Source organism: Falco naumanni, chromosome 1, assembly GCF_017639655.2.
Source record: "Falco naumanni isolate bFalNau1 chromosome 1, bFalNau1.pat, whole genome shotgun sequence".
Classification (NCBI taxonomy): Eukaryota; Metazoa; Chordata; class Aves; order Falconiformes; family Falconidae; genus Falco; species Falco naumanni.
Window position 1 is genome coordinate 120,269,002 of NC_054054.1, and position 13,377 is coordinate 120,282,378.

At 57.8% G+C, this 13,377-nt stretch overlaps 1 protein-coding gene across 17 annotated transcripts in view; it reads left to right on the top strand.

Annotated features, from left to right (window-relative positions):
- The first annotated feature begins 8,986 nt into the window (after positions 1-8,986).
- The window catches only part of CACNA1G (calcium voltage-gated channel subunit alpha1 G), a 153,582-nt gene continuing 149,191 nt past the window's right edge, over positions 8,987-13,377 (top strand). For all 17 annotated transcript variants that reach the window (XR_005826025.1, XR_005826024.1, XM_040581817.1 and 14 more), the window contains exon 1: positions 8,987-9,667. Coding sequence is in view for 15 of the 17 variants with exons in the window: in XM_040581817.1 (XP_040437751.1) it covers positions 9,426-9,667 (242 nt within the window). In the remaining 2 variants the exon portion in view is untranslated. The remainder of the gene's footprint in view (positions 9,668-13,377) is intronic.

Consider the following 13,377-nt stretch of genomic DNA (forward strand, 5'->3'; position numbering starts at 1 on the left):
TGGCATGGGGCTGGCACTGGGCTCACCTGTTGTCACAGGGCTTCGCAGCATTGTGCTCCCCTCTCCAGCCCCACGCGCATCCCCTGGGCTCCCTGAACCCCACAGGGCAGCCAGATCCCTGTGGCTCTGCCCTTCTCCCGTACCGGCAGGCCTGACCTGCTGGATCCAGCACCTCTGGCACCTGTGAACCTCATTCCAGCCCTGTGTGGCTCAAGAGGGTTGGGCAGCCCCAGACACCTGCTCTTCACCCTGTTCCAGCAGTGCCCCTCGCAGCCTGCGGTGCCACCATCCAGGTTAAAACCCCAGTGGCAAGCTGCTCGTGTTGCTCAGGGATTCGTTAGGGTAATTATGGTTCATGCTGGAGAAAGGCTATGCTCAGGCTGCGGGATTCAGCTAAAAGGTGTGGAATTGCCCAAGAGCACCCTTGGGTGCCAACGGCACCTCCCTGCCGGCACAGTGAGGGGTGGCTGTGGCCAGAGCAGAGGAGGGGACCATGCCAGGTGGCTGGCACGTGGCTCATAGCCTGGGTGGCCACGCTGCTCTGCCACCTCTCGAGCCACGTCCCTCGCTCGTATCGTGCACACCCATGCGCGCGGGCTCACTGGCACGGGGCTGGGCTTGCCAGCGAGCGGTTGCCTGCGTTTCCGTATATCATGAAGATGTTGCAAGCTGCTGAAAATTCAAAGTGCTGTTTTAATTATGTGCTATGAGGCAAAGCAGCCTGAATCTTGGAAGGAGGCTAATGATGGGACTGCCAGGATATTTTCAGTGGCAGAAACCCAGATTCCATCCCATTGTATCTTTAGAAGGGAAAAATGACAGGTTTGTCTATGAACTAATAACTAATAACCTATAAACAATGACATCACCGTCCATCTCGCTGCTGGGGAAGTGATTTAGAGATGCCTTGCCTATGTGAGACGAGAACATCTGCTCTCTGCTGGAAAGAGGAGGAAGATCTCCTCATCAGCATTAAATTTAAATGAGCCAGTCCTCATTTGCACGCTTCTGCAGTGCTCCGGCTCCTGCAAGAGGGTGACTGGGGAGCACAGACTTCGGTGAGGGCTCAGCAAGCCATTTCTCCCTCCCTGGCTTTCTAAAAATGTGGAAATCAGACTTTTCTATCCCAGAAGATTCTCCTGGGCGCTAACTGACCAGCCACAGTCGGGTGGGACCGAGTCTCCCCCTGTCCCAGTGCTTTGTGCTCAGCATCTCCTTCCAGCAGAGCCACCTGCACCTCATCTCCCACGGGACCGAGAGGATGAATCACATCCCAGCGTCCCCACTGGTGTGACAGAGAAGCCGGGTGCTCCTGGTGGTTTAGAAATTGCTTTAGGGCTAAACGAGGCCAGGATGAGCCCACCCTAGCATCTCACAGTGGGTACCCGCACACCCTAGCTTGGGCAGTGCCGTGGCAGATCTGCAGCACCCGCAGCTGCCCAGCTGCCCTGCTCCCCATCAACCACCCACATTGCAAGCTGCCAGCAGGCTTCAGCATCCTCCGTGTTACTTTAATTATATTTTACTTTAAAAGGCCATTAATTGCAAAGATTTCCCAACAGAGACCTTACCAAAAAAAAAAAAAAAAAAAGAGGAAGGAAAGGGGTAGAAAAAAATGTTGTTTCCACATCAAGGGTTGTTATGGGTGAGCTGGAACATGAATGATGATTGAGAGGGGTCAAGCAGTGAAGGATCAAAGTTTGGGGTGCAGAAGGCCCAGTGGCAATCAGGGATGCCCCCAGCTCACGGCCAAGCTTGCCTATGGGTGCATAACCCCCTCCGCAGAGGAAGGGCAGCCATCCAGCCGTCCCAGCCACCAGCTCGGGGCAGTGCTCACCACTGAGCTCCTGCCCGAGTCCTGCCACACTCAGTGGGATGGGGGGTACGAGCTCTGGCTTGCGACCCAGCACCCCACTGGCTTGGCAGCATCTCCCCTCCCCCTGCAGACCCCAGGTTAAAGCCCTGCTCTCGCTCCTGTCCTGACCCCTCTCCTCCCAGTTCCCTTGAGGGATGCATTTCTCCATCCCCCTGCCCTCGCTGCTCTTCACTGCTCCTCAGAGAGCAGGAGACAGTCATGCCACATCAGTTGGTCCTTGCCATCAGTGCCGCGTGTTTGTTTAATACTCATTTATTTTAAAAACACTTGGGTAATTTTCTCCCTAGCTGGAGGAGCAGCTGCTGTTTAGGGACAGGGGAAGGGGTGCAGAGGGTGCAGTGCCCTCCCTGACCTGCTCCCTGGCACTGGAGGACAGTATTGGCCCCTTTTGGAGTGGGTTGGTGACCCCCCTCCCCATGGCAGCACAGCCCTTGTGAGGGGGTTTAATGAGTTTGACCTCCATGACATGGGGCTCAGCTGGGGCTGTTGCAGCCTGGGTGCTGGGACAATTAGCTGGAAAAACCTTTATTACGGCAAATTTTGGTTAATCTGTTTTTATATGGGCCAGGACCTGGTTTGCTCATTGTTGGCCACCAGCAGCACCTGGAGCTGCCATTGTCTCCATGCCTTCTCCTCCTCCCACGTCCACCTTTTCTTAATTAGTGCTTGCTCAGCAGGTGCTAATCATTGCTCCAGGTCCTGCTTTCCCCTCCCTGCCAGCACCTGGGGCAGGAGCTTGTCTGGGGTTGCTGTTGCAGCTCTGAGGTGATGGTGTTCACTGGCTGGAGCTCCTGAGTGCTCAGGTAAGAGTCTGGGCAGAATTGTTGCAGTGAGACCTCTTGTCGGTGTTGTGCACCTTGTGCCAGGGCAGTGGAGCTGGTGATGCCCTTGAGTGCTACTGGTTGCAGGATGGAGACAAGGGGGTTGCTTTTTTTGAGCCTGGAGATGCTTGGGAGGGTGGTGGGGTGACTTGTGGGTGTATTGCTGTTGTTTGGAAGGTTTCTCTTTCCTTGCAAACCTGCATGAGTTCAGTAACACCTCGGTGTCCTGATCCCTGCCACGGTGTGAGCTGGGCATCCATGTGGCTCTGCCCTTCCCTTGGCCTGATCCCTCAGCTCTGCTGGCTTTTTGGCACCTTGTACACTTCCTTCATGGGGTCATCCTGAGCTCTCTCCCTGGGATGCTGGAAGTGCTTCTAGCAGTGCTGGAGGCCAAGGTGGGCATGCTCAGGAGCACCTAGCAATGCTCACCAGCATCCCGATCCTCGGCAGAGCTCACGGCAGCAGTGCTTGGGGATCTGGGGCCCAGCAACAAGCGTCTCATTTCCCTCTTGTCTCTTCCTGTCAGACAAGATTTGAAGATTCAATTAGAGTGGGAGCCGCTGATAGCAGCGGTGCTGGCGTGCTGCTTGCGCCCTGTGCTCGTGCTGCATGGGAACCAGATGAAAGCAGAAAGCGATGCAAGGGGGGTGGGGAGAGGAGGGTATTGGAAAGGGAAGCTCTTCTGCTGGCAAAGAGCCTGGGAGAAAAAGGCAAGAAATGCAGATATGGGGGGAGCTGAGGGATGGTTGGAGGCTCAGGGATGTGCTCCAGCCCCCGGAGCTGCAGAGTGGTGCCTGCTTGGGAGAGGGATCCCAGGGCAGCACTGGGCTGGGGTGGGGGAGACCTGCTCTGAACCCCCCTGTGTGTGCTTGGCGGGGTGAGGCTGGGTGTTGGAGCAGGGCTCCCTTGTCCTGCAGAGCTGGGTCTCCAGAACGGCAGCAAGAGTAAGCCGGGAGCAGGGCTGGGTCTCGGCACCCAAGGGCAGAGCAAGGCAAAGCCTCTTGAGCACGGTGGATGGGGAGCTGCCTTGACCAAGCGGCAGAAAGCTAGATTTCAGTTGGGATTTTCTTTTCCCCTTTCTGAAGGCTGCCTCTCCCGTGAAAGCTGTGCTTCATTTTGCACTGATGCTTCAGAGAGACGTAGAGACCATCTGAGCTGTTTGTCGAAATGCTGCTGGGCTGGGCACGGGTCTGGGCACAAGGACAGGCTCCGGTTGGAGCCGTGGTAAATGCAAGAGGGTATTGAATAAAGGTCAACATCCAGTGCAGTGCTGGGTCCTTATGTCCTGTCCAGGGGAGCTGTCTTTGTGGGGATGACAGACCTTTGTGCCTTCTGAGGGTCAGAGCCAGGATCTGGCCACTGAAACACCCAACCTGCCCAGTCAGGGTAGTCTTGAAAGGATGTTTCTCTCCCTTCTCAATGTTTTCTGGATGTAATGGGAGTTGTTAGGTAAAGTGCTATTTTTTTCAGGGGGGTGAGGGCAGACAGGTTTTTGTTATAAATTGGACTTCTGCTATAAATTATATTCTGAGCCCCAGAGCTGGAAACTGGGCTCAACTCTTGCCAAGTCAGGAGGATCGGCTGCGCTGGTGCTACAGCCCCAAGCAACTCAGCCCTTGCAGACGTAGCAGTTCCCAAAACTCGGGCCATATTCAGGCACGGATTGATTGTACACCAAAAAGTCAAGGTGCAAGCATTGATCATGTGGGGAAGTGCTGGTCATCGGCCAAAAATAAGCATTCCCCAGACTAAATTATTAATTCTTTTATGCGCACCAAATGGATTGCACTGGTTGCGTGCGTCCCCTCTGCACAGTGGTTGTGCTTCATGCCGTAGTATATTCTTCCTCCAACTACTTGTCTGGCTCTTCACTTAATAAAGATTGAGAGAGACAATAAAAACATTCATTAAAGAGGAGGAAAAAAAATATGAAGCCCTGTTTGTAGCCTCTAGCAATTGGCTTCATTAAGCAATTGCTTTTCCCAGACCCTCCGTGGTGGCTCCCGGTGCTGGTACCCAGCCCCAGGGTCTGGGTATGCAGTACCCGACTGGGAAGCCCCAGGATGCTTGGGTTGAAAGCCGTGGCACCAATGGGATAACCAAGGAGGCCAAGAAACTGTCTGGGTGATAAAAAAGGGAATTAGCAAAATGAGCTCTTGGGGAAAAGCAGCTGTTTGGATGGGGTTAGGCAGGGTTAAGCCATTACCTTGTGCTGTGTTGCATGTGGGGCTGGTGTCCTCCTCCTCCTCCCAGGTCCTTAGCTGCTGTCCTGTGAAGGGAATGTGCTCTTCCAGCTGTGGGCACTGAGGGATGGGAGCACTGGGGCAAGGCTGGGAGGAGCAGGGGGGGACACTGGGGAGGGAGCGAGGGCTGTGTGGGGCTGGGCTTGGTGGGTGTCTCTCTGCTTTAGCTGTGTCAGCTGAAATACGGTGAACGGCGTTTCTCAGGGGGTTGATTCGCTAATGGGGGCAGCCAGGAGCCCCCACGCACAGCAAGGGCTCCGGTCCCACAGCACTCACTGTCACTGGTGGGGCGGGGGCAGGGACAGAGTGGGCTCGCTGCTGTCAGTGTGCTCTTCAACAACACTCGAGCCTGTAAATTGGTTGTGGGAGGCCTGCCTCTACCCCCAAACTGTGACATCCGAAATGAAATGTGTGTTTTTTCTCTGGTTCCAAGGCATGAGAAGAGCTTTGGATCTTGTTGCGATTTATCACTCAGCCCCGAGCCAGATGCCTATATGGGTTCAATCTATAGCTCCCAGAACTGATAGAAATATTATCCCGTCTTATTAAAATCACCCACAGCTACTGCAGCTGTATGTCAACAGCAAAACAAATAGTGACTCGTTCCCATCGGATTGGAGCCTCTCCGTTGAGGCTGTCTTCAATCCGCCTCCCGCTAAAATGGTTACAGATGTAGGCTTTTCCCATTGCAGCTCCTGTACAGCCAACTCCAAATCCCATTACCACGCCGGAGCCGTCTTTGGTGAGCATCGGCTCGGCTAAAGCTCCTCCGCTGACGTGAGACGTTACTCATGATGCTTTTCCTAGAAGTCCTGCTAAGAGAGAGAGCGCAGGGCTGCGCTCCCCCAGAAAAGCCCTGAAATTGTGGGGGCAGCTCTGCTGGAAGGGGAGAGGGGGGGAAGCAAGAGAGCTGTGCTGGGGTGACAGCAGGGCTGCTGCCTCTTCTTCCTTCTCATCTTCCTCAGGTGGCACAGCTCCCGGCCCTGCTGGTGGTCTGCTGAGTAATTTGGGGTGCATCGCATCTGCTGTTGGGGGCAGAACTGATGCTGCAGTGGGCGAGCCCCCTTCCTCCTGCCCCTCCAAAACCACCACAGCCCTCGTATTCCTGCCGTCACCTAAGCTGTCCCTGCCTCACCCCCATCCCTTTCTCCTGTGTTATCTTTGGTATAATTAGGAGGCCAGGACTGGGTGCGCGAAGTTAATGTGACCTCGTTAGTTTCTTATGCTGTTTTGAATTTTCTTCTCATTTACATCCCCAGTCCCTAAATGTGTAGCTCTGGTCTCCATGGTCACTTTCTGCTGCATTCGCTCCTCTCACCAGGCTTGGGCTGTTCCCTCTCCTTGAGTTGATCACTTCACTTCTGTCCCAAGGCTGAACCCCCCTGTGCCTTTGGGTAAGACAGATCCTTGGTTTACCCTGGGTGGGTGAGAAGGGCTCCCCAGGGACAGGCACTAGGCTTGGGCGGTGCCTGGAGGGCTTCTGGTTTGACTCCGCTGCCCACCTGAGGTGAGAAAGCAAAGCCCTGGGTGCTCCCTCTGCTCTGCTGCTGGCTGAGACTGGGTGACAAACACCCCGGCCAGGCTCTGTGCTCCATGCTCTCATCCCTCTGAGATCCACAACCAAGTGCTTTTCCTTAGCAGGAGCATCCTCTTATCCATGTTTGCTGATGCCAAAATACTGCTAGGTTGGTGGTGCTGGCTCGATCCTCCTGACGTTTGGATGCTTTATTTTAAATTTAGAGGCTATATGGTCCTGTGGAGCCTTTCTTCTTTTCCTGTCCTTGTTGGAGGGAGAGCGCTCTTTGAGATGGGAAGGTTTGCATCATTTCTCCTGTGTGATGTTGGATCCCTTTATAGGGCAGGTATCTTCTAAACCAAAATGTTTTCAATTCTCACGACAAGCATAATTCTCGAAAATGTATGCAATAAACAAAACGAGCCAAATGTAATTAAAATGGAGACAGCATATAATCTGGTAACCCACTTAGAGGCTCAAAGCTTCAGCTTTTGAAAAAATGTTTGCTCCAAATCCATTTAAATAAACAGACCGACACACAAAGGCTCTCTGTACATTATCAGGATACAAAGAGAATCGGATCAAAAGCAGCTGTGGCCAGGCTGTACATATGTAGCGAGGAAATTGCTTGATCTAAGACTGCACCTTGCACATGCAAATGCGTTTGTGGACCTTGCCGTGAATTGCATTTGTACAACAGCTGAGCTGTCGGGCTACTGGATGGACTGTGCTGTGCTGGGGGGGAGAGGGGGGGCAAAGGCTGGTGTTCCACCCCCGCCCCCCCCCCGCTGTGGGAGCCTGTGCTGGGGCAGTGAGGGAGCTCCTGGTGTGTCGGTATCTCCGCTTCCTTCAGCAGGTGTGGAGAGAGGCTGGAGACCAGCTGAGCTTTGCCCTCTCCATGGGTGCAAATGCTGCATCTAGAGAAGGGAATCGCTCAGAAACCCGAGAAAGGAATGTGAGTCCTTGTCCTTAGAGCCCATGTCACGGGCTTTCCACTCGCCCGGTGTCACACGTGCCATGTGCTGTCACGCTGGCATTGCCCTGGGCTTGCAGGGGGGTCTCCTGGCCACGCATGGTGGGGCTGTGGGGTTTGCGTCTCCTCCTTCACCCGGACACTGTCTCTCGCGGTTCTGCAGCACAGCCCGGCTGCCTTGAAGTTTTGCCAGCAGCCGTGTGATTTGTCTCGGGTTGGACAGCACAGGCTGTGAATCCAAGATCAAGTGTGCTCCCAGGCCAGCAGAATGCAGCCCAGGGAAGGCGTTTTGGGTCGGAAAAGAGCATCTTATCACTCTTGCAGGTGGTTTGGGCTAGCTGGAGCTCTTGGGAAGGAGGTGCTTATAGATGTGTATATATGATGTGGGAGGCTACTGGGGAAAGGTGATAAAGCTGTTCCTAAAGTGGCAAGAAATCATAAGCATTTTGAAACGGGGCCACGGCTCGGCCTGAGGGGGTGTCTGCCCTCCCAATGAGCGGTGCCTGCAGAAAACCCTTCACCTGGCCTTGCTGAATGGTGGCCCCTGACCAGGAGCGCCCGGCGTGGTGCGCCCCTCGGGGCCGTGCCCACCGGCCCCCCAACGGGCGACGCTGGCAGCGCGGTCCCCGCCGTCGGGGCCGGTGCTGGTCGCGGCCGGGACTCGCACCGGCAGAGGGAGCTCCGGCCGCGTCCTCCGCGCAGGGGGGACCGGGGGTACCCGCTGCTCTCGCCGATGGGGGGGTTGCGGGTGTCGTCCCCCCCCAGAATCGAGGCCCGACCCCTCTAGGAGCTGCTGGCCGCGACCCTGTCCCTGCCTAGCCCAGGGGCGACCTGCTCTGGACGGGGTGGCCCCTCGTGAGGAGCGGGGGGCTGGGGGGGGGGGGGGGGGGCGGTATCGGGCGGTGACCCACATGCTCCGAGCCCGGCAGCGCTGCCCCCGCTCGGAAGCGGTGGGGGCCGTGGCGGGTGGAAGCCTCCTGGCGCCCGGCAGCAGGGCGACCATCGCGGGCAGGGCTCGCCGGTGCAGCAGCGAGGAGCGGAACCGCGGCACTCGGGAGGGCGCTGGACCCCGGGCTACCGGCCATACGCCTCGCTCCCGGTACCGGCTTCTCCTGCCCTCGACACCTTGGCCCCGGCGGGCTTGCCTCGCCTGGGGGTCCCGCCCTTCATCCCCCTGCGCCCTTGCCTCTCACCGGCTTCCCCCTCTCCCGCTGCTGCAGCGTGTCCCACCGGGATCTGCCTCCGTCTAACGCAGCGCAGGGCTTTCCCTGCCCCCCCCCCCCGCCTCCAGCGCTCGGCGCTGCAGCCCCTCCCCGCCCCGCAGCCCCGGTGACCGGGCCCGACCCCGCACCGGGCGGGTGCGCCCCGTCCAGCCCCGCCGCCGCGCCGGGGGAGCGTGCCTGCCCGTCCAGCTGTGCCGCCCGGACGGACACCCGCGGCAGCCAATGGGGAGGCGCGCAGGGGCCGGGGGCGAGTCCCCATTGGCGGCGGGGGGAGGAGGAGCCGGGACTTGAAGTTGGAGTGAGGGATCCAGCTGTGCGGAGCGCTCGGCTCGGCGCGGCCGCCCGCGGGAGCATCCTCCGCCGCCGCCGCCCGTCCCCGGGGCGCCGGGCAGCACCCCCCGCCCCGGGCAGATGTTGGGGCGCGGAGGGGGCAGGCAGAGCCGCTAAGGCGGCCCGCCCCGCGGGTGGGGGCCAGCACCGGCAGCGGGGGCCGCCCCGCCGCCGCCTCCCTGCCCGCGGCTCGCCCGGCTCGGGCCCCCGGAGGCACGGCGAGGAGGAGCTACGGAGCCCGCAGACGGCAGGGCAGGGCGAGGGGGGCGGCCCGGCCCCGGCGGGGGGCAAGGCAGCGGCTCGCCCGGCCATGCCACCCCGGCGCTGAAGCCGCCCCGCCGCAGCCCCCAGCCCCCCGGCCCCGCCATGGCCGCGCCCCTCTAGGCGCCCCACCGGCTCGCCCCGCGTCGCCCCGGCTCCCCCCCGGGGCCGCCGGCCGGAGGATGGACGAGGATGGACCGCGACCGGCCGAGGAAGAGCCGGAGCCGGGCAGAGCCAAGACTTTCATCCGCCTTAATGACCTGTCCGGGGCCGGGGGCCGCCCGGGGCCGGGGGATAGGGAGACGGGCAGCGGCGACTCGGAGGCGGAGGCGCTGCCCTACCCGGCGCTGGCCCCCGTCGTCTTCTTCTACCTGAGCCAGGAGAGCCGGCCGCGGAGCTGGTGCCTGCGGCTGGTCTGTAACCCGTATCCTTTGCAGGTGCTCGGCGGCGAGGTAAGCCCCGCGGGGCCCCCCCCGACCCCCGCAGCGGCGGGCGGGGCGGCGGGCACCTCCCGGCTGGAGCCCGCCGGGTGACGAGGAAGAAGCCGGGGTCTGGGGGGACCCGTCCGTCCGTCCCCGCGGCTGGGGAGGGCTCGCCCCCTCCCCCGTGCTCGGCCGGGAAGTTTTCTGGGCCGTTGCAGGGGGCTCAGCGCTCCCCGCCGGGGTGAGGGGCTGAGGGAGGGTGGGTTGCGGGGGCTCCCCTACCCCGGCCGCCCCGCCGCGCTGGTGCCCCGACTCCCTCGGGCTCCACCACCGCTCCACCGGGACTCGGGGCTAGAGCCCTGGGCGGCCCTTCCTCCCCCGGGGTCGGCCGGCCTGTGGTGTCCCTGCTCCCCCTGCCACACCGGGGGACCCTGAACCCAGCCTCCCCGGTTTGCAGAACCGTTCTTCCTCCCTGACGCTGTTTCTCGCCCGTTTTAGGCTCCCCAGTTCCTTCCCCGAGGGTTTTAAGGGGGTGCAAGCTGAGGGGAGGTGGTGGTGCTGAGGGGGCTGCTTTGCTGCCGGGTCCCTAAATAATTCACAGTGTGCAAGGCCAGCCGAAGGGCCCGCTCTCTGCGGTCCCCCGGGGGATGCTCCTTGCTTGGAGGGGTCTGGGCAAGGTGGGGACCACGGTACCCTGGGTGCGCATCGGCCAAGGGCTGCTGTTCCCCGGGTCCTGGGGTGAGCTGTGACCCTGCAAAGGTGTCTGGTCTCCATCCAAACTCCCTGTCTGCTTTGGCACAGGCTGTGCGTCCGAGCCGCTTCAGTCAAGTTTGAGCTCTTAAAAGAAGGGGGATTAAAAAAAAAAAAAAAAAGAGAAATTGCAAAGACAATAGAAAAAATGCTTCTTGCCACGGTCTTGGTGCCTTTAAAGCCTCCCTTGAAGTTGAGTTGCAACCAGCACATGGTTTGTAGCATCGCAAGTGTTTTACCATCCCCAAACTCCAGTTCCATTTATTATTTGCAGAAACAAAAAAAAAAAAACAACCAAAATGAAATAAAGCGAAGCTATGTGGCTTCCAGCAGGGGCTGGTGCGGGAGAGGCAGTTGCTGCCCGGCTGGATGGGAAGTTGTGGGTCTGTGCTGCTCTGCCTGTGCAAAACGCAGGCGAGCGCATATGGGCAGCAAACCCACATCTGGAGTGGGAGAGCTGTGCGGTAGCAGGGAGGACATGTTACATGGTATAGAGGGCCAGAATATCCTCTGCGAGTCCTCCGTTCCTGGTGTGTGGGAATTGTTAGGCATTACATCTTGGCTGCGGCTGGTGTGCCCGGGAATAGTGGTGAGGGTCTGCTGGAGTTGTGAATATTGTTTTACTGGAGCTTCAGTAATGATTTATCTGATAAACAGGCTGCCGCCTTTTTTAAAATGTCCCCCAGGAGGGGAAAAACAAGATTTCTTTTCCCAGTCATGAATACTCCCAGCAGTTTCCCCCCAAATCTTTTTCATACCAGTTAAGTGGTTCAAAGCTACATTTATTTAAGCATCTTAGGAAATCTTGCAACTTTGTGAAGCCTTCTGTTTTGGGAAGAACTGTTAACGACAGGCTGAAAGTCAGTGTGTTCTTACTGCCTACTATGACTAATATTAGTTATGATTGCTGATTTAAATCTTCTCAAGTCTCTCCTCCCCCCCCCCCCCCCCCCCCCCAATTTTAATGATGTTGTTTTGAAGCAGGTGTTAACACCTGCATGTTTTTAGCTGTTTTCAGTAAAATCCTCCACCTCAATAATGGCTTGAAAAGCGTCTTCTCTGTGGCTGCAAATACAAGCAGATTAACTTTTGTCCTTGGAAAATTAGAGGTATTGTGGGCACCTGCAAGCACCACTGTGAGCAGGGGATGAGCATTAGGTGCAGCTCCACAAGCAGGGATTTTCCTTGTTGCTAATTTTTCACTCCTTACTGACAGAGAAAGGCGCTTGCCGGCGCCACGGGGGACGATGCTGCGGGTCTCTGAGGCATGTGTCTGTGTGCAGCTGTTTGTTTTCAGGGTCACTGACCCAGAATTGGGGGGAGGTCGTTTAAAAACAACACAAAAAAGGGTGATCCAGCCTACAGATGAGAGGAAGGCAGTAGCCAGCTTGGCACCCACACTGTGTCCCATCACTTGCTGGGCTGCTCGGCACAGCAGCATCTCGTTTGTCCCTTCGGCTCTCTGCAGCCTGAGTGCTGGAGCTAAGCCCATTGCTTATTTATATGTATTATTTTTATTTTTTTTTCCTTTAGTGTGCTGGGCCAGTAAAGTGGCCCTTCTCAGGCTGTAATCTTCTAGGAATTGTGTCCCGGTGCTAAAACCGTATAATCATGTTGCTGGAAAGTCTTTGTTGCCACCAGCTGCCCTGGAGAGGAGTGACAGCGCTTGGGCTCACGTGGCTGGTGAATCAGGCCCTGGGGAGTTTGAGGCTCTTGCTGGCTTCTGCCAATATCTCAGGTGGCTTTTACCTTTCCCTGGGTGAGGCTGGCTGCCCGGTTTGAGCTGTGCCTCTGGAGATGTACAGCTTGCTGGCTTGGCAAGGGGCCTTTGCTGTGCTCTGATCTGGCTGATAAACTTTGCGGTCGATGGGGTGTTGGGAGGAGATGCTGGAGGTGCTCCTGTACCCGCAGCTCCCTCGCTTGCCCTGGGAAGGGCAGCTCGTGCCCCCAGGGTGCAGCTGGAGCTCCTGGGATGCTGCTCTCCATCCCTGTGCAGGCAGCTTGTGTGACACTGGTAGCTGAGGCTGGGATGCGGCGTTAGAGGGAGTGTGATGGCTGATGCGCTGAGCGTCCAGCACGGGTGCAAAGTCCTGTTGAGGTGGTTTGTCAGGCTTTTGTACTGTGTTTCCATTCAGAGCATCCTCTGCCTGGGCCAGGGAGGTTTCTCCCTTGCTGTCTGGAACACAGATGGGAGGACCTGTGCTGCTCTCCTGCTCCTCATCTCCCTCAGGGCTAGAAGAAAGAGGTCATAAAGTTTGTCCTGATCCAGAAATACTCCAGAGCCTGAAATCTTGGGGTTTGAACTCTAAAACTGTATCAGCCCTGCCAAGGTGTCCTGCCCCTCCACTCCATCATGGTCTTTGAGCAAAAACCTCTCTGAGTGCTGTGGGGACCTGGGGTGGACGAGCCTGGTTTCCCACCCACATGTTCCCAGTGGCTCTGGAATGAAAGGCTCTGCCCTGGGTGAGGACAACCTGGGTCAAAAGGGAAGGAGCAGGGACACGGGTGGGATGTATATAATGGTCACAGTACTGGACCTACAGGCTCGGGGCTGGGAAGGGCTGCGGTGACAGGCAGGGTGTCCCGGTGTGCGTGCTGTCAAGGCAGTGCGAGGAGGAGCAGGCATCTCTGCGGGGGGGGGGGGGGGGGGGGGGGGGGGCGGAGTAAAGAGGAGGCAAGCTGGTTACTTGACTTTCACTTGTAAAATAAAAGCACTGCAAAGGCTGGGAGGATGAAAGGCTGTAGCAGGGTCTGTGCCAGGCTGCTCCTCTGATCAGAGGCAAGAAACGAGGCTATTTCTTGCGGGTTGCCGAGTGACTGAAGAGCGGGGATGGAGAAAGTGGGGAGGATGCTACTGCTTGGTATTAAGAGCTCTGAATAGGAAAATAACAGTGTAACTGAAAGGGCCTGTGATCTCTATTGTAGTACTGAAATCTGCCTCTTCCCCCACGTGGTGTCTGCC